General features: G+C 42.0%; 1 protein-coding gene across 6 annotated transcripts in view; it reads right to left on the minus strand.

The window, feature by feature from the left end:
• Positions 1 to 535: 535 nt before the first annotated feature.
• Positions 536 to 22633, minus strand: part of DLGAP1 (DLG associated protein 1) — a 407039-nt gene continuing 384941 nt past the window's right edge. For all 6 annotated transcript variants that reach the window (XM_040080998.2, XM_040080984.2, XM_040080969.2 and 3 more), the window contains 4 exons: positions 19367 to 19785; positions 9542 to 9633; positions 7506 to 7658; positions 536 to 4556 (listed from right to left, as the gene is read on the minus strand). In XM_040080998.2, the coding sequence (XP_039936932.1) occupies positions 4347 to 4556; positions 7506 to 7658; positions 9542 to 9633; positions 19367 to 19785 (874 nt within the window). In that variant the 3' untranslated portion in view covers positions 536 to 4346. The remainder of the gene's footprint in view (positions 4557 to 7505; positions 7659 to 9541; positions 9634 to 19366; positions 19786 to 22633) is intronic.

A 22633-nucleotide genomic window follows, 5' to 3' on the forward strand; every position in this document is an offset into this window, starting at 1 on the left:
CATCATCCAGGACATAATTTCAGTGGGATTTGGTGACTGTCTTTATTTCATCCAGTGGGGAAAAACTCCATCTGGAAGCAGAATTCCAGTGAAGGGAAAGTTAGCTATGTCTGCCAGGGATCTCTTTTGCCCCCAAAAATTCAGACATCACGGGACATAAGCAGAAAATGAAAGGGAACCAGCAAGGGGAAAACCAAACAGGCTGGGGTCTTCTTGCCACTTCTTTTGAAGTCCCCAGTGTAACTCCTGGCATCTTCAGTGGGGTTTGGCTGGGTTCTGTGCAGAAACGCCTTTGAAGATTTTGCTAAGGCTCAAGGCCTTGATCATGGCAACTTTTATGCCTGTGAGCAACTCTGTGCAGATGAACACTTCCAGGGTGCTCAGCAGGATGCTTCAGATGAGACTTTGCAGGGCTGGTCTTAAGCAATGAGAGCTTAAGAGAAACATTCTGCTTGTCATGCTTTTATCCTTGACCACATCAAATGAAATGCCTTGGCAGTTCTGAAAGAATGAATCTGCATTGAAAACCCACAGCTCTTACAAGCAGTGCATTAATTATTTTATTAATTTGCTCTTTTTACATTATGGGAAACATTTATCTATTTACATTTTCCTGTCCACACACAAACCAGATAGATAATCCTATGGAAACCCAAATCATTAAGCCATAAAACCACTCTCCTCTGTCTAAAGGCTTTCAAATTTCTGTCTTTTGTTTCAACTCAAAAAACATTTTTAAAATTACATTTGGGAATGCAGGTAGGCCAGTGATTTACATTCTAATTAAAATATGCATTTGACCATTTTCCCTAAAAAAAAAAAACCCAAGAAAAAACCCAAAACAAAACAAACAAAAAACCCCAATAAATTCACAAAGATGCAGTTTAAATTAAAGTGATTGTGCACATCAAAGCATTAAGGGAACACCAATAAATAAACTGAAATATATTACAAATAAATTATTTCTATTTACCTTTTCAAATATTAAAAATCTTTAATCCATTTCTTCATCTTTCTTTACAAAAAGATTATGAGAATTTTATGGAAACATCTCCAAAAAATATAATAAATACGTCTTTTTTTTTTTTCTTCTTTTTTTCTTTTTTTAAACTTTTGAAGCAGGAGACAAAACCAACCTTTTCTAAAATTTCCCCCAAGGAAAAAAAAACCCAAACCAATAGTTTAGTCCCAAAGTGAAACAGATTATAGGCATTTTTAATATACGCTGGGCAATTTAGACTAAAAACAAATAGTTACAAATTATACTAAAACAAATGATGGAGAAAACACACTAGCATTAGTGTCAGTGAATGAGTCAAGTGGTTAACTAGTGGCATTCTACGGGCAGAATTATTTTATTTTGTATTTTCTGGTATTGGCTGTATTTTTAATATTTTGCTAAAAAACTAGGCAAACATTATAACCTCTCCAGTGCCAAATGAACTAACAAGCACTCAGCTAAGAATAAATTCATTTAAAATAGATACAAAAAATATTCTATGATATACAAATACAATAATTTGTAATGTACAAGACTAGATAGTCTTCACTTTTCTGCTTTTATAGGGGGGAACTTGCTGGATATAAATATCTGTAGCCACTTGTCAACCAAAGTCTTAACTCATCTGTCGTAAAACGTTCACAAAACTAAGTAAGTCTGCGACACAGTTGTGAATGTGGACTCTCACCTAGGTACTGCTTTGAATACTTCAGTACAAATGAGTTCCAAATAATTAATACTTCCTATGACTATATATGCTCAAAAGTGGCAGTTGGCACTATTACATACTGCAAACACGGTGATGTTTTGTTGCTGCTAAAAGTTAAACGCAGTGTTTCAAAACTAGCAAACACACTGGTATTCAAACGCTTAGAGGGTCAAACCTTTTGAAGCTCCTGTAACACCAAGCACTCTAGAGTTACACTGGATTTCTGATTACTCTAGTTAAAAGTCTTTTATATATTAAATTATTAGCCCTTATCTTGTAAACCACAGCAGTAAATATTTGTGCCCTGTTTATAAAGACATAGCTCAGATATCGATGGCTTTGAGAGGTAGCAAATTCTCTAGTGGTTTTAGTATGCTCTCATGAAAATACTTGGTGCCAGAACCTATTACCTCTCCTATTTTCTCGAATAAAATTAAATTAGCACCTGGCTATGATGTCATAGGAAAAGAAGCTGTCTGGCATGGTCTCGATGAATAGTTTTAGCAAGAGCTTAACTTTTCGATGACGATTTTCAATGCTTTTTTAAGTGCAAGCTGCAGAATTACACCACATGTGCAGTGGGGTTTTCCACTGGCTGGACTGTCCACAAAGGTGAGCAGCCATGGGCACAGCCAGCCAGCAGTGGCGTGCAGCAAGGGCTGCCACCTGTGCCCCTCCCTGTGCTCACTGGGAGCAGGAAGCAGCCTGCCTTCCTCTCCTGTGTCCCCCTGCCCTGGCAGACAGGGTGAAGAGCACATAAGGAGCAGCAGAGAAGTCTGGAAAACATTGCTGCAGGACTGCCCACGCGCTGAGGACTGCACAGCGCTCCTCTGCTCACACCAGTCCTGTCACCCAAAGCAGCTCACGCTAATTCTGCTGGCAGCAGCACATGCCAGTTTAGGCACGCGTGTGCGCACTCACACACGCTCACACGCACGCACACAACTCGCTTTCAGCAACATGCCTGACACAGCTTTCCTAATGTTGGCACAAGAGATTCCAGTAGCAGCGCGGTCGGCATCATTCCTCATCAGAGGAGCTGGAGGATAAGCCCCTGCCCCAGCCAGAGGTGGCTGGAGGCGACAAACACACACAGGAGCTGACCTCTCAGTCTCCTCTCCAGCCCTATTATCTGCCATTTCCGCCCACTATTAATGAGCTACTTTGGATGCATATTTTTCGTGATTGCAAAACAATGGCAGAAGCCAGGGTAGGAAGGCTTGTCGTGAAAAATATTAAGTTCATATTGATCCCGTAACGTGTGAAAAATAGTCTATTGTTCTTGCTCAAGTGAGTACTTTATGCTATTAAGAGGAGGCTGAATTAGAAGTTTACTCCTAAATATGGATGGTTTGGTGATAAGCAGTCTGAACTGTAGCATACAACCAGCTGTGGATAGAGCAAAGCAAGCCTGGCCTGGAGAAGCATCAGAGGCTCCATGTATAGTAATTCACCTACAGGTGTCCGTGTGTGGCTGTGTGGACGTATGAGATAGCATGGTCCCACCGAGATTAAGACATCAACAAAACCAAGCTTTTTTTCTTTTTTTTTCTTTTTTCTTTTTTTTTTTTTAACCAATATAATCCATACAATACAATACAAGAGGAATTGACAATACAGTACAATTTTAAAAATTCTTAATACTTGGACAAGAAAATCCTTCTTTTATATTATCTCTTCAACTGTCATTTCTTCTTATCTCCTTCCTTTTTACTCTTTTATTGCCTTTCAAAATAGATTATTTCCCTGGAAGATCGAATTTACAATCCTCTGCTGATTGAAATGTTTAAGTAGTGTTTGATGAAATAAAAATGAGGCAGTTTGTGCAGCTGTGAGTGTGCAGGTATCTTTCCACAGGAACTTTTATATCCCTCGCCATCTCACCTGTGAGATATACTTCCACTTTTTCACCTGCCAGAGCTGTGGGGTTTCTTTTCGTCCCCCCCTCCCCGCTCCCACCCCAGCTCCCTCCCCTTGTGTGACTCCTTAATTCAGGTGAAGATGTGATTTGGAGGTTTAGAATAAAGTGCGCCTTCTGCTTTAAAAAAAACAGTAATAAAAAGAAGGGAATCCGAGTCATAGCTCCTTTCATCTTTTGTGAGGAAGACGGCAGAGTCCGAAAGGATCACCCTGCGTGACTGAAAATACCAAAGTCCCCTACAGTTTGATATTGCTGTACACTGGGTAACAGACTAGCTTTAGGTCAACTAAAGATCATGAGTAAGTTAAATGGAGCATCTACTGTACAGGTGTGCGGGTGTGTGGAAGTCTGGGTGCTGCTGAGTTTATTTGTTCCAAACAGAAAAGAAAAGAGGATCGTGCTCGTTTACATGAGGCAAAGTGGCAGCATCAGTACATGTGACAAAGCATCGTGATGACATGGGCGGACCTTCAGAAAGCAAGGGTGATTAGAGGACATCTCTCGGAGGACCGACAACTACGCCACAGCAGTGGAGTTCACTGGGAGCATCGGGGCAGCTGAGTACAGAGAGAGGGGAGGGGGAGAGGAGAGAGAGAGAGCGAGAGAGAGAGAGGAGGAGGTACAAATACTTTGTGGTGACCTTGAGCAGGAGCCTACAGGGGCAGATTATACATGAGGCTTGTCTTGCCAGAGAGAGTCCTCCCAGTTGGATCCCTTCATAGCCTGGTCTGGGCTTCGGGGATGTATATCTCAATGCTTTCGGCGCTCTCGGTAGCTGAGTTCTGGCGGACCGATGCAGCGCGCTTGGCAGCCATCAGCCGTTTCCGGGCCTCTTGACGCTGCGAGCTTTCCAGAGAGCGTTCTCGTATGAGTGGCACCTGACCTTTCGATGGCTTCTTTGGCACTGGAGGAGGGACCCTTCTCTCCTGATCAAAGCAGAAGGTTAATGGCATTATACAGCTTCTCAGGGAAAGGCGGGAAAAACTAGGATATATCAGTAGTTAGAACACACATTTTACCTAAGGTTTGTTAGCTCTTATCTGCCTTTCTGTCTTCAGTCAACTGGCTTTTGTGCTCAAGGGTTCATAAACACAGGGCAGGGGCAAAGGGGAGGGGAGGGCCGGCCGCCGTGCTACTTCTCCTCGGGGACGGTGCTGCTGGGGCCGAGGCCCCCACCGCTACCTGCTTAGTGCCAGGGACTAGGAAAGAGACCGACCTCCCGCCACCGGCACAGCCAGGAGGGAACGCTGCTCTCAGCAGAGGAACTCTGCAGAGCCCAGCTCCTGGGCCACCCTCTTCTATCCGTGCATGGCGCTAGATGCTCCTGCAACACGGAGGTGCCATGGCTTTGGTGTTCCCAAATGCAGATGGGAGCTAGCTGTCTGCAGCCGGTGCATCAGAATAGGTAGGGTTTTTTCAAAAAAACACCACATATTTATTTATGTATCTATTTCGTAGCAGTCTAATGACTGCTCAAAAATCCCACCCTCTGGGTCTTGCTGTGCAAGCTCATACACTCTGGCCTCGTGCTAAATAGGCATTTCAGCTAGAAATAGAAAATCTGGTAGGAGAAACTTAAAAACCGTTAAGAGAACATTCATTAATCATCACGGTGGCAGCTAGCTCCAGATACATGACCAACAAGGAGGGCTTTTATGTATATCCTGGTGCATGTATACACACACACACACACACACACACACACAAAAAGAAAAAAAAAAGAAAAAAAAAAAAGAAAAAACCAACCAAAAAAACCAACAACAACAAAAAAAAACCCAACAAAAAAGCCCTCAGAGAGGGATCTCTCTCACAAAAGAAAAGTGTATTCAGAACTGAATTTCAGGCATCCACAAAGACTTTGTCAAGTTAATTAGATTGTCTTTTAAGTTACATCCCCTTCCAACTGTGAACACGGTCTCTGAGTGAAGGGATTTTATCACACTACAAAGGTCCCATTCTGCCCTTTCGTTTTCTCTCATGCTGCTCACAACAGCTTCCATGGCTCAAAATATAAAGGTGCTTAGTTACACTTATTCATACTTTGCTTTTTCTCTCCGTCCAAGGATTAATCTATGCTGCTTAAAAAGGGCCCAGTGGCAAAGGCCAAAGACAAATATCAATTCCACAGAAAGCTTTTTCTTCTTTTTTTTAATCCTTTTTAAGAAAGGAGGTGATCTGTTTAATCTAAAATCATAGACAAATGCTGTTGAAACATGAACACAGTGTAATTCTTTAAAATCTTTACCTTCCTACTGTAGGTCCCTTTCTTCAGCACTACTTAACTTTCTTTAAACCATTATAGTCTTCTTTTTGCTGGAAACTCTTTAAATGTTTTTCAGAAGCAAAGACAAGGCACATTTTTTTTCAAGGAAAGCTCTCATTTCTTACTGCTGCAATTTCAAATGCTCAGCCTACCCACTTAACTGTAAAAGCTAATGAAAGACCATATACCAGCATTTCTGTGCATGCATGTTTGGCAGTTTTAACTTCCTTTTTTGACAGATGCTGGAAAAAATGAAAGAAGATAAGAAAATGACTTGCCTTCAGTACCTTGGGCTAGGAAAACACATTCCCATTCATTCCCCTACAAAACACACTAGGTGTGCACAAATGGTGTGAACATGGCACTCCTAAGTCAGGAATGAGTACTTAGTCTTGATTGGAGGAGGAGGAATAGTGCTACCAGCACTGCCTGTACAAGCTTCCTGCTGCAAGATTAACGGGGTTTGATATTATTATGGTTATTTGTCCAAAAGAAAACACCACTTTGGTCATCGGCAGCCAGCTGACCGTAAGTTGGGGTAGCCAGGACTCCTGTCTGAGCCACTGTACCTGCAAGTCGTGCTCCCCATCCTTCTGGTGACCCTGCCTGTTGGCTGTATTCATTGCTACCAGACCAGTCACAGCAGAAATTCAGCCATCAAATCACATACCTATAGGAGCGTGACATTAGACTGTTGGTTCCTCTAGGAATGGGTCTGTGCTCTAAGGATTTTCTGAAACATTTGTGCATTTTGGCTCACCCAAGCACTGTTTGTCTTGAGGTGGAGAGTAAGGAGAAAAAAAAATGGTGATGGTGCCAAATGAGAATGTAAAGTGAAATGTGACTCACACTTGGAGATGTGGCAGTTTTTCATGGTGACAGAAGATGACTATGTTCACCAAAAAAAAAAAAAAAAAAAAAAAAAAAAGAAAGGACGAAAAAAAAAAAAAAAAAAAAAAAAAAAAAAAAAGAAAAAAGAAGAAGAAGGAAAAAAGCCCCACCAAAGCTCCCAATGATTTTTATGCTATCTCAGGTAACGAACAATACCAGCAAAGTGAATGTGTTTGTGAAATCACCCATCTAAAAAAAGCCCCAAATAAATAAAAAACAAACAAATGGACAAAAAAAGAGCAATTTTTTCATGTAACATTTTGGAAGGCATATTTTTTATATTGCTTCTTGTAATCTGGCTACCAAAGTTAGCGACGGTTACAGTGCTTCCCTAGGTTTTTCAGTAACACAACCTAGAACTCTTGCTGTATGCAATAATATGAACCGTAAATGTGATTTATTTAATTTTAAGAATCAATATATAAGGCAGTTCCTTCCAACGATTGATCATCTAATATGATTAAATGTAAAGCTTAACAAAGTACCACATTCCCATTATCCAATTCACAAAGACAGTTCTGGTTTAAAAATATGCCTGAAACATATTACAGATAATATCCCAGATGATTAATATGTAAACATTGTTATTACAATGAAATTAATTTGATATGAGCTTCATTTCACATTTTTAACGTCAACGCTGTAACATGGAGGCCTATTTAATCTGTCCAGTATTTGTACAGGGTTTTAAATGAAGCATACAAAATCTACAGTGTTCTACCTTCTTGTCATGAGGATCCATCTGTTTCCAATTATTGGCCTTTAACTGATGAAGTTCATCAAATTTCATACTAATATTTTCTATGGACAACTGCAGCATATCCCAAAACCCTGCTAAATCCTGGGAGGTCGGCCGTGGATGTGCATTAGGATTCTGTGCAACAGAAGAAAAAAACATGTTGGCTTTAGTACTTCTGAATTCATGCAAATGGTTACAAATCTCGCTAGCAAAGCAGTTTGAGCAGATCCAAGTGCTGGGTAAGACCCGGAGAGAGGAGCAAAGGAAAGCATTACTTACTGGCCGGTTTTATTTCAAGGAATCTGGCTCGGCGTTGAGCTGCTGTGCCCTGCCAAAACCACTCACCAAAGGCAGCAGGTACCCCCCACAGACTAAGGGTAAAGGGCCCCTGTGGCAGGATCTGCCTAGGGATGTTCCTGGGCACAACTGGTGGCAATCCTATCTGCACTGAAACGAATTGCCAGCCTCCTCTTCACTTTCATGAGGAAGGATTCCCCACCATGCTCACTCTTGTCAAAAAGAGATACCCGTGCAAATGTACATTTCCTGCATGTGCAAGCTGTGATATACCAATGTGTGAACACTTTTTCGGTACTCTTAGAATGTAAGGTTTACAAAAATACACTAAGTAAAATTATCTCTTGTACACCTTAGGCTCTTTTTTTTTTTTTTTTTTTTTTTTTTTTTTTTTTTTTTTTTTTTTTTCTTTTCAAGAATAATCTTTGCAGAGTGAAAAGCTGAGAAGACTACATGCAGAAGCACAGTAAACCCATTTATACAGGCAGATTTTTGGGAAGAATGAAACTGGGACACAGGTGGGAGCATTGCTTTGTGTGTGCAGACTTATCAGCCCAAGAGCATTGCTCAGAAGAGCACATCTGGACAGTCAGCATCTTCAGCACAGCTTGGGCCAGACCCAAGAAATCCTCTCCTTCCTTCTGTCCCTTCAGTGCACTCCAGCTCTGAACACTTTTTGCATGCAGTGGGCAAACACAAAACCATCACTGCTCCACTGGCAAGGTTTGTATGAAGGAAGGCTTTCTACTGGATGTGTCTCTATAAACTGGTTCTCAGCTGAAACTCTAATTAAAATGGGAATTTGCATACACTCATTTTCAAGCGTGTTTTTCGTAAATGCTGAGAAGTCCCTACACCAGCCAGCAAAGTTTTGTGGGTGCTGTGGCCTTGTCAGATGACACTGATATATTGTTATTAATTTTTCTGTTAATAAATAAATTACTAGTAGCACCTTGCATGACTTTTTACATGACTCAAGTTTTACTTTGCCTTTAGTTTTCTTCCTCTTCAGAAGCAATAAACCCAAAAGAGTCAGTTGGTTGCCTTATAAAATTTCTATTTGTGCTTTTCACAGTCACACTGACGAAGGATTTTGGTAGGATGATTACACCACGAAAGGTGCAATTATTGAAAACAATAAAGTGTGTATTTTTAGAATCATAAGGAGACCAGAGATTACACTTCGATTCCTAGTTTTTCAGTGCTTGACACTAGCAGGTTGCCCAGTCGTAGGCTGTTATTGGCAAAGATGTGCAATCAGAGGGCTTTTTCAGTTTTTATATTAAGAACTGGAAGTCTTATTAAGACAGAGCCAATTTCTGTTACATTTGTCCACTGAGGCAGATTTTAGTCTGGAGCTTGTTTCCCAGGAACACCTGGAAAGCCCAGCTCAGGAGATTTCTGATCCACCCTCAAAGACCTTAAGGTGTTTTACCCATCCGTGTGCCCATGAACTTAAGGGTCAAGGGACAGATCCTTGCTCCTCTGAACTCAGTGGCAGAGCCTCAGAGATAGTTCACCCAAAGCTTTTTGCTTTTATTTTAAGGCTCTCATTGTAAAACTCAGGCTGACTCTGACAAGTTCGAGTTACTCCCAAATTCATACCAAGGCCTTTACTGGAAAAACTGCCACATTAGTCACAAAATCAGTTTAGCTTATGTAGGATTATTCACAGGGTTAGTAAAAGGCACATGTTAGCGTCTAGCAGAAAAATTACATACCAGGTTTTCTTCACAAAGTTCTCTGAACTGGTAAAATTTCTGAGCCATGAGAAGCTGGGCACTGCCCACTGCAGTTCGAATTTTCCCTAGAACTGAGAGAAAAAGACAGTAAGTCACAATGCTTTCTTTGCTGCAGGCAGCCAAAAGCCGACAAAAAGAGAGAAGAAAGCTGTGCAGCAGTCAGCTCTGGCTTTCAAAAGGTATGTTATCTTGCAGTCACAAAACGAGTTGATAAATCTAAGGTCAGATCTCCATGAGGCAAGAAAATATGCAAAAGGTTGCCGCATCTTTCTCTCATTCCTCCATCGAGACCAGTTGTAACCAGTTGTAATGACAGTGTAAACGTGGCTAATCAAAAGCTTCTGCAGGCTGTATAGAAAGCTCACCAGAAATGTCACCACTCGTATCACTATGACCCAGGCTCAGGCTTGGAACACAAACCCAGCTCCCTGCACAAGGACGCGCGGCTCTCAAACCCTGTTTGCTTCTCCACCTCACTTAGCAGCTCAGGCCTTATTGTCAGGTGTAGCTGAATGCTGCTCGAGCCGAGCCCCAGAAAGGGGGTGATTGCTTTAGTGCACGCCAGTGAATCTCATCTGGGCCCTCTGAGTACTTTCCATGAGCACAATGCAAGGCTGCTTCTGCCTTTGAATTCCAATGCCCAGGAGTACTCCAGGCACTCTGGCCTCTCCTCCTTGCTGGTGACTTGGAGGGAGGTGTCCAAGAGTCCTAGTGCAGCTGGCTGAGGACTCCTTTGTACAGACAGCTGGGTACTTACTGCCCCTTTGGACTGACCGAGCGCTGTGAAGGGCTGCAGTGAACCAGAAGACAGCCCATAGTAAATGCCTCTGAATAAAGCAGGAGCTCACACTGTTTTGGTTGCATTCAATCTCACTCAGACACTGGGATTTTACTGCTGCCAGGGGTAGGTGGGAATACACTGCCCAAAACCGAGGCACAGACTGGTGCATTCAGAGATTCCCTGGGGAGTTCTGGTCCAGAGGGAGACTCCGTGTGTGCACCTGTACATGTGTGTGAACACATGCGTATGTGAAAAAAGAAGCAAGAATGCAGAAACACAGCAGAAAGGCAGACATGACCTCAGCTGGCAGTAAGACAGTGAATCCAGAAAACCGAGTGTGATTTTAGGGACTGTTAAACGAAATAATTGATGCTGTGAGCAAGAATGCAGCTACTGATTTGTTTAAGATTTCCAATGCTCAGAAAAAAACCCTCCAAAACTGTCTTTAAAAAAACAGGTTGGCATCACAGACTTTTCTGTCTCCTTAATTAATTTTCCCTCTCAGCTGAAACAACTTATTATTCCCAATTCTGGTTAACAAGAGATTAAAAAACAATTTAAATGAATTTTTTGTATATTACCACTTCCTTAATGAAAAACATGAATGGCAGCCACTGTGTCACAATTCTCACTATCATTTCTACTCAGAGATCTTTGTGTTGTCCCAACCCTCAAATAGACACAGCAACTTTTCTGTGACAAATTTACAGCCTAGATATACAAGACAGGTGAAGGAGGAACAGGGAAAAGAAACAGATGAAGCAGCCAGCTTGAGTGAATTGCTAGCAGAGCCTAGAAGAGATACTAGTCCTAAGCTGCCATCTTCTGCACCATCCCTTGGGCACAGTCACTTTTTGTATAAAAGCTAAGACAGCATTAACAGAGCTTCCCTGGGAAAATGCTGATAAGTATTTTGATTTACCACAATGAAAAATAAACAAACACACACCTACATAAATACACGCAACCTTGCCATAACCCCTTCTAACAGGATTTTTAGCGTTTCATCGGTGCTGTGACGGGCTGCAGTGCTGGCTGGCTACCAGGATGCCACCATGCGGTGCTTGGTAAGAGAAAGGCCTCTCCAAGGGTTTGAGTAGCCACATGCTAAGCAGACTGGCCCAAATACTCATGATAAACTGCAACTCGATACACAGTAATATGAAATCTGTGTTCTCCTCCTTCAAGGCAAATGGCTTTTCCTCCACCAGCCTCAAAGCTCCCTTCTTAAAGCTGTTGAAGGAAAAGTGGGATGTGGAGTTCATTTATACTTCAGGCATACAAAAGGGGGGGGGGGGGGGGGGGGGGAAGGGGGAGGGAAGAGAGAGTCTTTTCACATTTTCTTCAGAACCTATAGGAGAGAGCTCTGTGAACACACACAGAGCCCAGACTTTCATTTTGTTCCCAGAACTCAGCTCAGCACTGCCAGGAAATAGCCGTGAGCTGGAAGATTCACTAAGCAGAATATTTTCAGCATATTGCGCAGGGAGTTTTGCACACAACTCTCATTATTGTTAGCAAGGCTTGCGTGTCTAATTCTATGCGCACAGTGCTGAAAATGGACCCCTTGGTGTGTCTAGTCATTTATGCAACCCAATATGCAAACCACTCAACTGAAAGGACTTTTCAATAGTAGGAGGAGCTACTCAGAGAGCTTTCATGTGGTTCCCATTGTTATGAAAACTCTTCCCACTGAGTATATTTGGGAACAGCTGCCTCATCTGGAGCTTGGCCACTCTGATGCTTCCCAAGACTTGAGAAGGGGAGAAAAAAGTCTCTTAACTTCTTGGGATTAAAAAAAAAAAAAAGAAAAAAAAAAAAAGAAAAAGAAAAAGAAGAGAGATGAGGTGGGCTTTTCCTGGAAATCTGCACCTAATGAGTTGGAAATCTCATCCCAAGCATGAAGAAATGTATATACAACTTGTTGATGATGGATAGGAATGTGCCCCTTTCTTCTAGGGAAGAAGAGCTTAATATTCAGAGATCTCAGCAGAGGGAAAAGGAAGTCCTTGTCCTTGGCTGCCTAGTGACTGGCTATTTGCCTGAAAACCATCATCCCAGCTGACTGTGGGATGCATGCTGATGCTGTTCTCTATTGTTGCCACTTCTGCTGTAGCTCTGGCTGTATCTAGTCAAGTGTCACTGATTCCTCGCCCCTCAAAAGCAAAGGGTCTGTTAATGTGCAACTCGTCAACAACCAACTCTGTCACGGAATTTGTTGGGGGCCGGGGGGGCGGGAAAGGACAAAACACAAAGCATGCAAAAAACCGAAAGGAATGTCTCTAGAAGACACAAAGTCTTATCAATCGGTTAAGTTTCCAAACCCACGTTGCTTTTAGTGTTTCAAGGCACAGTGCTCATTTTGCTTTCTCAGTCAAAATCTCTGGCGTCCAAGAGAAAGGCCAAGGTGTAGTGAAAAATCAAAAGCAAAAATAGACCAATAGATTTTCTTAGAAGAAAAGCCTGCAAGGTTCGAAACCAAATACCAAGAAAATAAACGGAATTGCCAAGATAATACTCAAAACAAATCGGAAAAGAATCAGAGAAATCTTTAACAGCAAGGGAGATGGGGTACAGGAGGAAAAACACATAAACATTCAAATTGATGTGTTTAGCTAATAGGATACAAAGAAAACATATAAAACCAAGCAACAAAAAAAAATCCCGACCCATCAAGATGCAATCACAATAGATTTAAGCACCTATATAATGTTATTCATATCTGCTTTCTGTTCCATACAGGGCTATACAGCACACTCAGCACTGTTGGATCTGAATGCCTTCCAGTAATGCATTAAGCAACATTATTAACATCCATCATATGCTTTGATGTCACCCCTTCCCCAGAGGGAGAAGTGTGTGTACTGCAGTGTTTTGTTTTTAGAGTTTGAATTTTCATTTTTTTTTTTTTCCTCCCCAGCCTTCTTCCTTTGACCTGTCTTCCTTGTAAATCCTTGTACTTCTCTCCTGTGACATATTTTAAGACATAGACAATTATATCTATTCTTGAAGAACTTATAGCTATTTTGATGGAAATAAGCTACTGTGGAATGCCTCCTCACTATTACTGTTCTTATCTAGGAATCACAGAATATTATTCTAGGACAGACACATGACAGTGAATATCCTTGTGTGTTTAACTCCCCAACTTGTTCTTCCTTTAAAATATTCTTGAAAATAGACTTGGACTATGTGCTGTTCAAGCAGTAAGTTCTTGCTTTTCTTGGTTCTAAGAATTGCATAGGACCTGTTTTGAAACTGTAGAGCTCTATGTATTTCCCTCCTCCATGTCTTCAGCAGAAAAGAAATATAAAAACAACAAAATACAGGAATTGTGAACACAAGCCAAAAAATAGTTATTGTCATCTGCTCTAACTAGGAAGGTGACTGCTTGTGTAACAAGGATAACAAAATACAAGAAAATAACAAAACACACCTGAAGTGATGTAAAAAGTAATCACATAGAAGCCAGGGGAGTTTTGAGAAGGGGCAGCATTATTTGGCTTTAAAACCCCAGCTGATGTATTTGCATTTGAACTTTGACAGGCCCCAGGGTCTAACAAGTGACAAAGGAGGCACTTTAGGACTCTGACTATCAAATGCCCTCAACGTGAACACACCTGGTTGATAGGCAGGGCCCAAGCTAGGGAACAGAATACCAGGGACTTGCTCATTGCCCCAGGAGCAAGTGGCGGGAACAATAGCTGAAATTGCAGGGACACAGCCTGACATTTGCGTTGCAGATGTTGGCTGGGCGAGATGCATATGAAGCAATCCTGCCACAGAGCTGTCACAATCCATTTCCAAGCCAGGATGGACCAACATTTTAGCCTATTCATGTTGACGGACCTACATTTAAATAACGCCAAGCATGACAAAAGCCAGGAAATTCAAAGTTAAAGCTACTGCTCAGGTCTTAAGCTCAGCTGTTAAGGAGAAAACAGCCAAATGGAACAAACTAGGGAAGGAGCAGTCCTTTCTTTGAGTCACATATACTTACAGGAGTGATCTCATTGGAATTAATAGGGCTGTCTGCATGAGCAAATGCTGTTCATTTGGATTAAAGCGGTTTCCATGTGTTCGCTGACTTACTTGGCTTTTATTAGCACATATAATTTTTTTTTATTTTTTTTTTCCCCCCTTCCCTAACTAGATCATTTCCTTGCTTGTGGATTTCGCTTTTTGCCTTGCTAGCCTCTGGGCACTGGTAGGGTTTTCCTTGCTGGCTTTCCTTTGAGAAACCCTCGTGCACTGAGAAGTCCCTCCTGGGGACAAAAGAAAACCAGAACAAGGAGAGGATGAGTTGGGCATGTGGCCAGAGGCACGTAGCCAGGGGGATTCCAGCAGGACTCGGCCACATGTCAGGCTGGTGACCATCCCTCTGCAGGGCTGCCCCAGCCCACTGCCGGACGAGGCTGTCCCGCTCCTCTGAACGGCAGAGACCAGGACTGCTTGGAGAAGCCCTGCAGAGGAATGGCAAGTGGTTTGCCATGCTTATGGCTGAGAGTGAACTCATGGGTCTTTTTTTCTTTTGCCACGCACAACTATTATAGAAAATGTACCTTTTCCTAAACTTTATTCTCTCAAGTCTAAACTTTACTTTTTATGTTTTCTTTTGAAGCAATCGAAACAAACCAAAACAGCGGACAGTGTGCAAGCATTGCATAATTTGCCAGAACTGGATGAATTTGTAGAGGCTCTGGTCCCGAACAGTGAGGTTCCTGCAGATTTGAGGTCAACCTTTATTCACAGGCCAGCCCAGAGGGTTACCATCTACATGGAAGAGAGTTATAATGACATGTCTTGTGGGAGCTTTGGTTTTCTGCTTTAGTTTTTACTTGACTGGCCTGGCTTGTTTCGTCACTAAACCCACACTACACCTGACTTGTGGTGAATCAAGCCTGCTGCTGCTTCCGATGGTTATCTTTACACCAAAGCCACAGTGCAACCCCATGTGAAAAAGAAAGTTGGGGGGGGGGGTGGTGGGCAGGGGGAGGCAAAATGAAGCTTTCTGGTTCATCCAAGAAGGTCAACGCTCCATGTGAAATACAAACAACAGCAAAAAAACCCTCCAAAGACAGGCCAAGGCCATAGGAGCATGTTCCTGTGCCCAGCGCTGCTGGGAAAAAAAGGTGATCAGAGCTATGCAGGGAGCCAGGTCTGATGCTGCTAAATTTGTATGTAAATGGTGACAACAGAGGCCTGAACCAACAGTCACCAACAACTGTGGTGAGGTTCTGACTATTTGAAAATTTGCAGGGGAGAGGTAGGAGGAGCAAGCAGATGGTTGAGGAAAAAAACAAAAAAAAGTCAACAGTTACTTCACTTTGAGGCTTGATCCAAAGTGTCAATCAACTCTCACAAGGTGTTTGGCCTCAGATGTGTAACATCTCTTTTTTTATGAGAGCCCTAGGGTTTGCAGCCAAGTTCCCTGTAACTGCAAAATACACTGAAATCATATCAAGTACGTTAGCTTAAAGTGTGAGTGGTGTTCATCTGCCTGTCACACATGCTGCGGCTTTATCAGAAAATGATTTCAGATAAAACCAGAATATACTATACAATAAATAATTCATGGCGGAAGGGAAGCCACAGCTCTCTCTATATTGGCATTTCATCGTGCAGCCGCTGAACCACAGCTTGTTTTTATACAGAGCATCAGACTCCATTTCCCCGCTAGAAACATTCAATCCCATCTGGTAGATCCATTCCCAGCTAGATAATACCCTACGTATCTATGTAACATACAAGCTACTGTCAAACAGCAGCGAGCCGTCTCCCCGAGACAGCTGTTCCGCACAAGGGCCGCATTGTCTGAAGGAAGCGCGGATCGTTTTACGTGGAGCGCCGGGGGGATGAGCCCTCTGTCAGCTGCCATGGCATCGAGAAAACCTCGCTCATCACACGTTCTCATTATTTTGTTATCCGGCCAAACACATGCTGGGGATGTCAGGCTGGAAACAAAGGATGCATTCCCTGCTCCGGTTATGTTTCATTAGGGAAAGCGAAGCAAACGCACCTCTCCTCCTCCTTTCCTCTCTCTCTTTAAAGTTTATAGATGTATGAAAAAGACGTTTTTTTGGGGCAGGGTTTGTAACAACCAGGCTTTTGTTTCTGGCACTGCTGAGCGGGCAGAGTGGCCCCGGCCATATGCTTTTCCTTGGCACCAGGTAGAGTGGGACGTGCTGAGCCGCAGCAGAAAGCCCTGTGCAGCCTCTGTGGGAGGCAGCTGCCACGTGCCACAGCAGCTGACAGCGTCATGCAGAAATAAGTACTGCAACAGTGGCCACCAAACCCAGGCGACCCGTTTCCTCCCGCCATTTACAGTGATCACAAGAAGCGCTGGGACACATGCCAGGTGTGCTGTGAGGAAGTATTGGGAATAGCCAGCCAAAGCATTCCTCTTTTATCCCCATTGTCCTATGTAAGCTGTGCCCAAAGTATGTATTCTATCACCTTCTATATGAGCTGTTGAAACTAGGTTGGGCAGTGTTTCCTTGCCCCCTGCCTCCTGACTACAGGAGCTATCTCTGTTTAGTGGGCAATCAAGGACCCATTGCAAGACTGATGAAATGATATCAGCCCATTGTGAGATGCTCCGCCCAGGGGGAGGAGCCAAGCATTCCCACCTGGATAGAATCTGGGATTTGGGACAGCACAGACAGCCTTACCCACTGGATTCCCAGAGGAGAAGAGCTACCAGACCTTTCTATGGGATCACTGCTTAAACAAGACCACTTCATCTGGGCTGCTACCACCACCATAGGGTATCAGGTTGTATTCTGACTCTGTCAGTGATCTTTTGTATTATTGCATTTATTTTATTTTACCTTCTTTTTCCTCCTATTAAATTGTTTTTTCTGACTTGGAGACTCTTGCTGGTTTTGCTTTCAAGCCAGCACATCCATAACTGACTCCTCCCACTGATGGCTCAAAGAGCCCTTTAAAACTGTCTTATATCAAAGACACCAGGACACTGAGAGACGATTCTGTATAGATATGTATTTTCTGCAAGTATCAGCCTCTTAAAATTCACTTCCTGTTCTTTTCCTACTACTTTATTGGTGCACCAACTGCCTTGGTCACAAATAAAATATTTATAGGTTTTTCCAGTACTATCAGTTCATAGAATGACAGAATAGTTTGGGTTAGAGAGGACCTTTAAAAATCATCTAGTTTCAGCCCCACTGACACCTTCCACTCGACAAGGACACCTTCCACTCGACAAGGACACCTTCCACTAGGCAAGGACACCTTCTACTAGACCAGGTTGCCCAAAGTTCATCTGCCTGGCCTTGAACCCTTCCAGGGATGGGGCATCCACAACTTCCCTGGGCAACACCGTTCCAGTGCCCCACCACCCTCATCATAGAATATATTTTCCTTATGTCCAGTCTAAGTTGTTATGACTTATAAAAGTTGTGTGTTTCCTGTTTGTTATGTGCCCACACTTCCTTTTCAATCTAAAATCTCATCCTTCACGAGGTTTATTTCTTCATACTACAGCATCAACAGAAACCCTTTTATTCTGATACATGTTCAAGGAGATTTTTGAATGCATTGATGGTGTGAGTTAAAAATGAGATTCAAGAATTCTAGAACTTAGGAAATCTGGATCTGCTTTTAAGGTCAAAACTTCCATATAATTTCTTCAGAAGAAATTGTTAGCCTATTATACAACATAAGTTTTGGAGAAATATAAAACCTTTATATACCTTAAAATTCGGGTTATCTTATACTTGCCATTAAATTTAATTCCCAGTTGCTTACAATTTTGTCTAACTTTGACTATCTAGATCATACCTTTTCATTCACTGGGTTGAATGGAAAGTTCCAGCAGAAACAGCTTAGGCATTCCTAAGAAATTTTTTTCCAGTGTTAATTTCTTTCCTTTCATAAATCAAAACCTTTACATTTCAAAACAATTCAAACTTCTCACTTCTTGAGAGGAAAGGTAAAAAATTTTCAAGAAACAATTCTGGAGCTGAAGTAGTAGTCCTTGCTTTGGTAGAAGTTTATTTGAGGGTTGGGAAAATACTACTTTTATATCCAGGAAAATATGCTTAGGTGTGCCTAAATTATAAAAAACTGAATTCTCTATAAGCAGCTGCTCCTTAGTGCTTCCTAGAAGTTCACTTCTAAAATTTGAAACAGCTTTATTTGCAAGGAGGATGTTTGTAAGCTCACAGATTTACCTCTGTCTAAAGTTGATAGCTAGCAATAGTGCTGTTCCTTGTAAGAGAAATAAATGGAAAAAACCCTTCAATTTTTTGGGAGAAAAAATTCTGGACTGGGAAGCACATGCTCAGCCCTTCTGCCCTAATTAGAGTGAGCAAGTAAGATGTGAACTACTCAACCCTCAACCCTTCTGAGTAATGAAGGTTTACCAGACAGTCCTATTACCTCACAGGTAGGTTAATATTGCTGACAGTGGTGACAACTGAGATGTAGTTTGCATGTGTGTGGGTTTTTGTCACATAATACGGAAATCATGTTTTATTGGGATAGTCAAAGCAAATGAGAACTGCAAGGGAGATGTAGGGAGGCTGGAGAGGGGAAGAGAGAAGACAATTTGGAAGCATAACTGAAATCTCTTTCAGTAGGGTGAAACATCTAAATACTCTTATGCCAATCACCATCTGAAAAGGCAACTGAATTATTAATTTAATTTAAAGGAACTACAATCTGTTAAAGTATATTCTAAGGTTATGAGAAGTGATTTCAAATAGAAGAGTTAAGAAACATTAATACTACAAGATCCCTAGCCACACTCTCCTAATTATCCGTTGAACTATGCAATCCCCAAAGCTAATACCACTGGAGTTTCAGAAGTGCCGAGAATTTGCATTCCCTGTCAGCTTTAATAAGGATTATTATATACATACATACAGTCCTTTTGAGAATCATGACCATACCTTCATTAGCTAAGTAAGAAAGGGCACAATACATAATTCACTAGAGTGACTTTGACCTATATTAAATACATCTTTGCAGTTGCAATATTATTGTGTGTGGTTACTTACTGTCCTCAGGTAAGTTGTTTTCACGTTCTTCTCTCTCCATCTGTTGGCACCAACCCTCCATACGATCTCTCTCTGCCTGAAGTAGCTTCAGAAACCAGTGGCCATCTCGTGGGCACACTGACCTTTGAACAGCTTCCAGAGGATCTTCAGTAATAGAGTCAATCCATGGGTCAGGAGGAGGTAAAATTGACGGATCAAAATCTGTCTCAAAGTCATCATCCACTGCACATGCATGGTAATGGTTTCCTGACCCTTGTATGCTAACGGTAGAGGTGCTTGCATCTCGGGAAAACTGTCTTGATATTTGTCCAGAACATGTATTGTCCTCTTGAGGGTCGATTATTTCAAAGTTCTCATGGAAATCCAGGTCTGCTTGCACAGCTGTTGTTACGCTATTAGATCGTGTAAACCTGCGAAAGCTTTGAGGAGCACAAACAGAAAATGTTTACAAAGTTTTTTCTGGATAACTCAGTACGTAAGGACGCACTAAAATTCTGCCACTCTTCCTAAGACTGGCAGTCACACCTCTCAGTGCTACACTCAGGTATTTTTTTTCTTGAAATGATCAGCATAAGGCTTTTTTCTTATTGCAAACGAACAAACAAGCATCTCCCTTTTTCCACGCAAGCTCACTGTTTATTGAGATAAGGACCTCTAATTGTTATGTGGTTTAACAAAGCCAGAGACCAGCCCAAGAGAGGGACAGTAGCTCAGGATTTTAGGTTACTGATTAATGAGAAGTCAAAGGGGCTCAATTTTCAGAAGTGGTTTATCTTTCAATTTTTAAAACTCACACCCCTTTGAAGTGTGAGATATGAAAACACATCCAAACCCACAAGCTACATTTAAAAGTCATACATGTGAGATCAGCAAGATACTAATACCAATGAATCTACTATGTTTGTAATATTATACATTCCATTTATACAATAGAAGTACTTTTAACTCAGATAAATATTTTCATTGCTTGTTCATAACTACTCTTCATACTTATAAATCTGCCAAATCTCAGAATTTTAGCACCCATTGCCAGTGTGCAGACATTGTATTTTTCACATTCAAATTTGAGTTTCAAAATGATGTCTTTTTCCCCAAAGGTAGCGTTCTGCCTATCTGTGTTACCCTCACTGTGATGGCTGCTCTCCTGCAGGTAGCTTCCTCTCACCTCGCAGAGCTCCCCTGTGTTGTGGCATCGGAGGGCCGAGAACAACCCTGAGGGCAAGGGCAAGAGCAGGGGAGAGAGGAGGTTTGGGGGTTTGGGCTGGGGTGGGTTTTCTTTATGTAAACAGCACTTCAAATTCTGCAGTCCGAGGCATCTGATGTGAAAAGGCTGACAGAGGAGGAGCACAAAGAAGTATAAGGAGTGAAAGACAACTAATGTTGTTGCAGGGGCTGATAATGAGAGTCCATTTGATCAGCAGTGAATCGTAGAGGGCATGAGTGGAAAACAAGTGAGACAGACTGCTGTCTTGCCCCATGGTGAAAAAGAAGATAGAACGATAATTAACATAGGTGTTTCTTAAATCAGTAATATTTAGGGTTCAGAATTAACAGTTTTGAACTGAAGGGACAGATTCCCATCCCCTCTCCTTACAAATCCAGGATGCCTATGCACTCATGCAGCCAGTAGTTAGTCTCCAGTTTGTTCTCAATCTCATCTACACTTGAAACTAGTGTTAGGACCCATTTCCCTGTGACATTTTGGCTGTTTTGCCCTTGCCAGTTCTGTTTTTAGTTTGCGCTCAAGCAGCAGTGAAGATGCTGAAGAGATGGTGGAACTGGATGCTGGGTGCCATTTCACTTCCTTTCATTTATATTCCACCTTCCACTGAAGAGCAATAGCCAATTAGACTAGTAACACTGACAGCAAAATTTCATCAAGTATATTTAGTCTGCAGCTGGTGAGGGAGCAGATGGAAGGATGCTGAGGGAGAATTTAATGTCCTATATACCTGGTGCATCCAGATAGCTCAGGAGGACTGCAGTAGACTTCAAGGAGGATTGTAATAGGTCCTGGTGATAGAGGAAATGAATGTCTGTTGATCTGGGGCTTTGAGTGGAGTAGAGCAAAGCAAAACAGGAGTTGAGAAAAGTCCTCCAATTAAAAAAAAAAAAAGCCCTTCCTCTGTAGGGGAAGACTCAGAATCTCAGCCATGCCAGTCCCATGAAAACTTTAATAATAGATTGTGTGCATTTTTTTTTTAATAATCACAAGTGTTTGTGATTATCTGCCTGCTTCTTTCAGTTCTTTTGAAACAGACATTGTTAAATGATACAAAAGTCAAGGTTGTGCTGCTGTAGTCGTGCATGATATGCACCAGCAAATTGAAAAGTAAAGAGTGCTCAGAATTCTTCAGCTTGGTAGTATTTATCCTTTGGAAAGCAGAGATAAGCATTTTGTTATGGACTGATATGGCAGAAGAAGTTAGAAAGTGAGGACAAGGGTCACTGGAGAGATGGAATCCCTTCCATAGGAGAAAAGGTTTAGAAAACAGATGTCTGAGGAGGACTATGAGAGATCTTCGAAATCCTGACTAAGGGATGTTTCCCCGTTTCTCCGAGTGCAATAACTGTGGGGAGGAAAGCAGCCAGCTGCAAGGCTTAGAGGTCTAAAGATCTGCATCTAATGAAAGAAAGTACTTCTTCACACAACATGTAATTAAATTGCCACAGAATCCTGGAAAAAGCAAAGGTAAAAATAGGTTCAAAGAGAACTTGCTCAAATTCACAGGAAGAGCCATTACACGTATTCATATTTGGTTTAGGAAGTCCCTGAACAACAGAATACTAAATTGGGAATGTCTACTGGGAGAAGTAGTGCTTAGTTCACACACTTTATACTTTACACACACTCCTTTTAACTCTTCCTAAGTGTCTGCTATGGGCCTCTGGCAGAGAACAGCTGCCATACTAGTATTAGTGATTAGAAAGACACTAGCATTAGGCTGACATTACAGTGAAAATCTATTGGTCCAATCCATGTTAGTTTTTTTAGAAATTGCTTTAATTTGACCACCAACCCAACAAATCCCTTATCTGTGCTGAAATACACAAACACACACACACACAAACACATGTGTGCCCACACAGGCACATGCTGACTGAGGATTTCTTTTCAGTCATTTAGTCAGGGTTCACTGAGAGACGAGGCATTAGTACACAGTGTACTTTTCCACACCTTCAGTAGCACTGGTGAGAAAAGCAAATCCCTTAGCCCAGGCTTGCTCTTCTCCATGTCCCTACTTCCATGTCACAGCCACCTTCTGC

This window comes from Hirundo rustica, chromosome 1 (assembly GCF_015227805.2).
Source record: "Hirundo rustica isolate bHirRus1 chromosome 1, bHirRus1.pri.v3, whole genome shotgun sequence".
Lineage (NCBI taxonomy): Eukaryota > Metazoa > Chordata > Aves > Passeriformes > Hirundinidae > Hirundo > Hirundo rustica.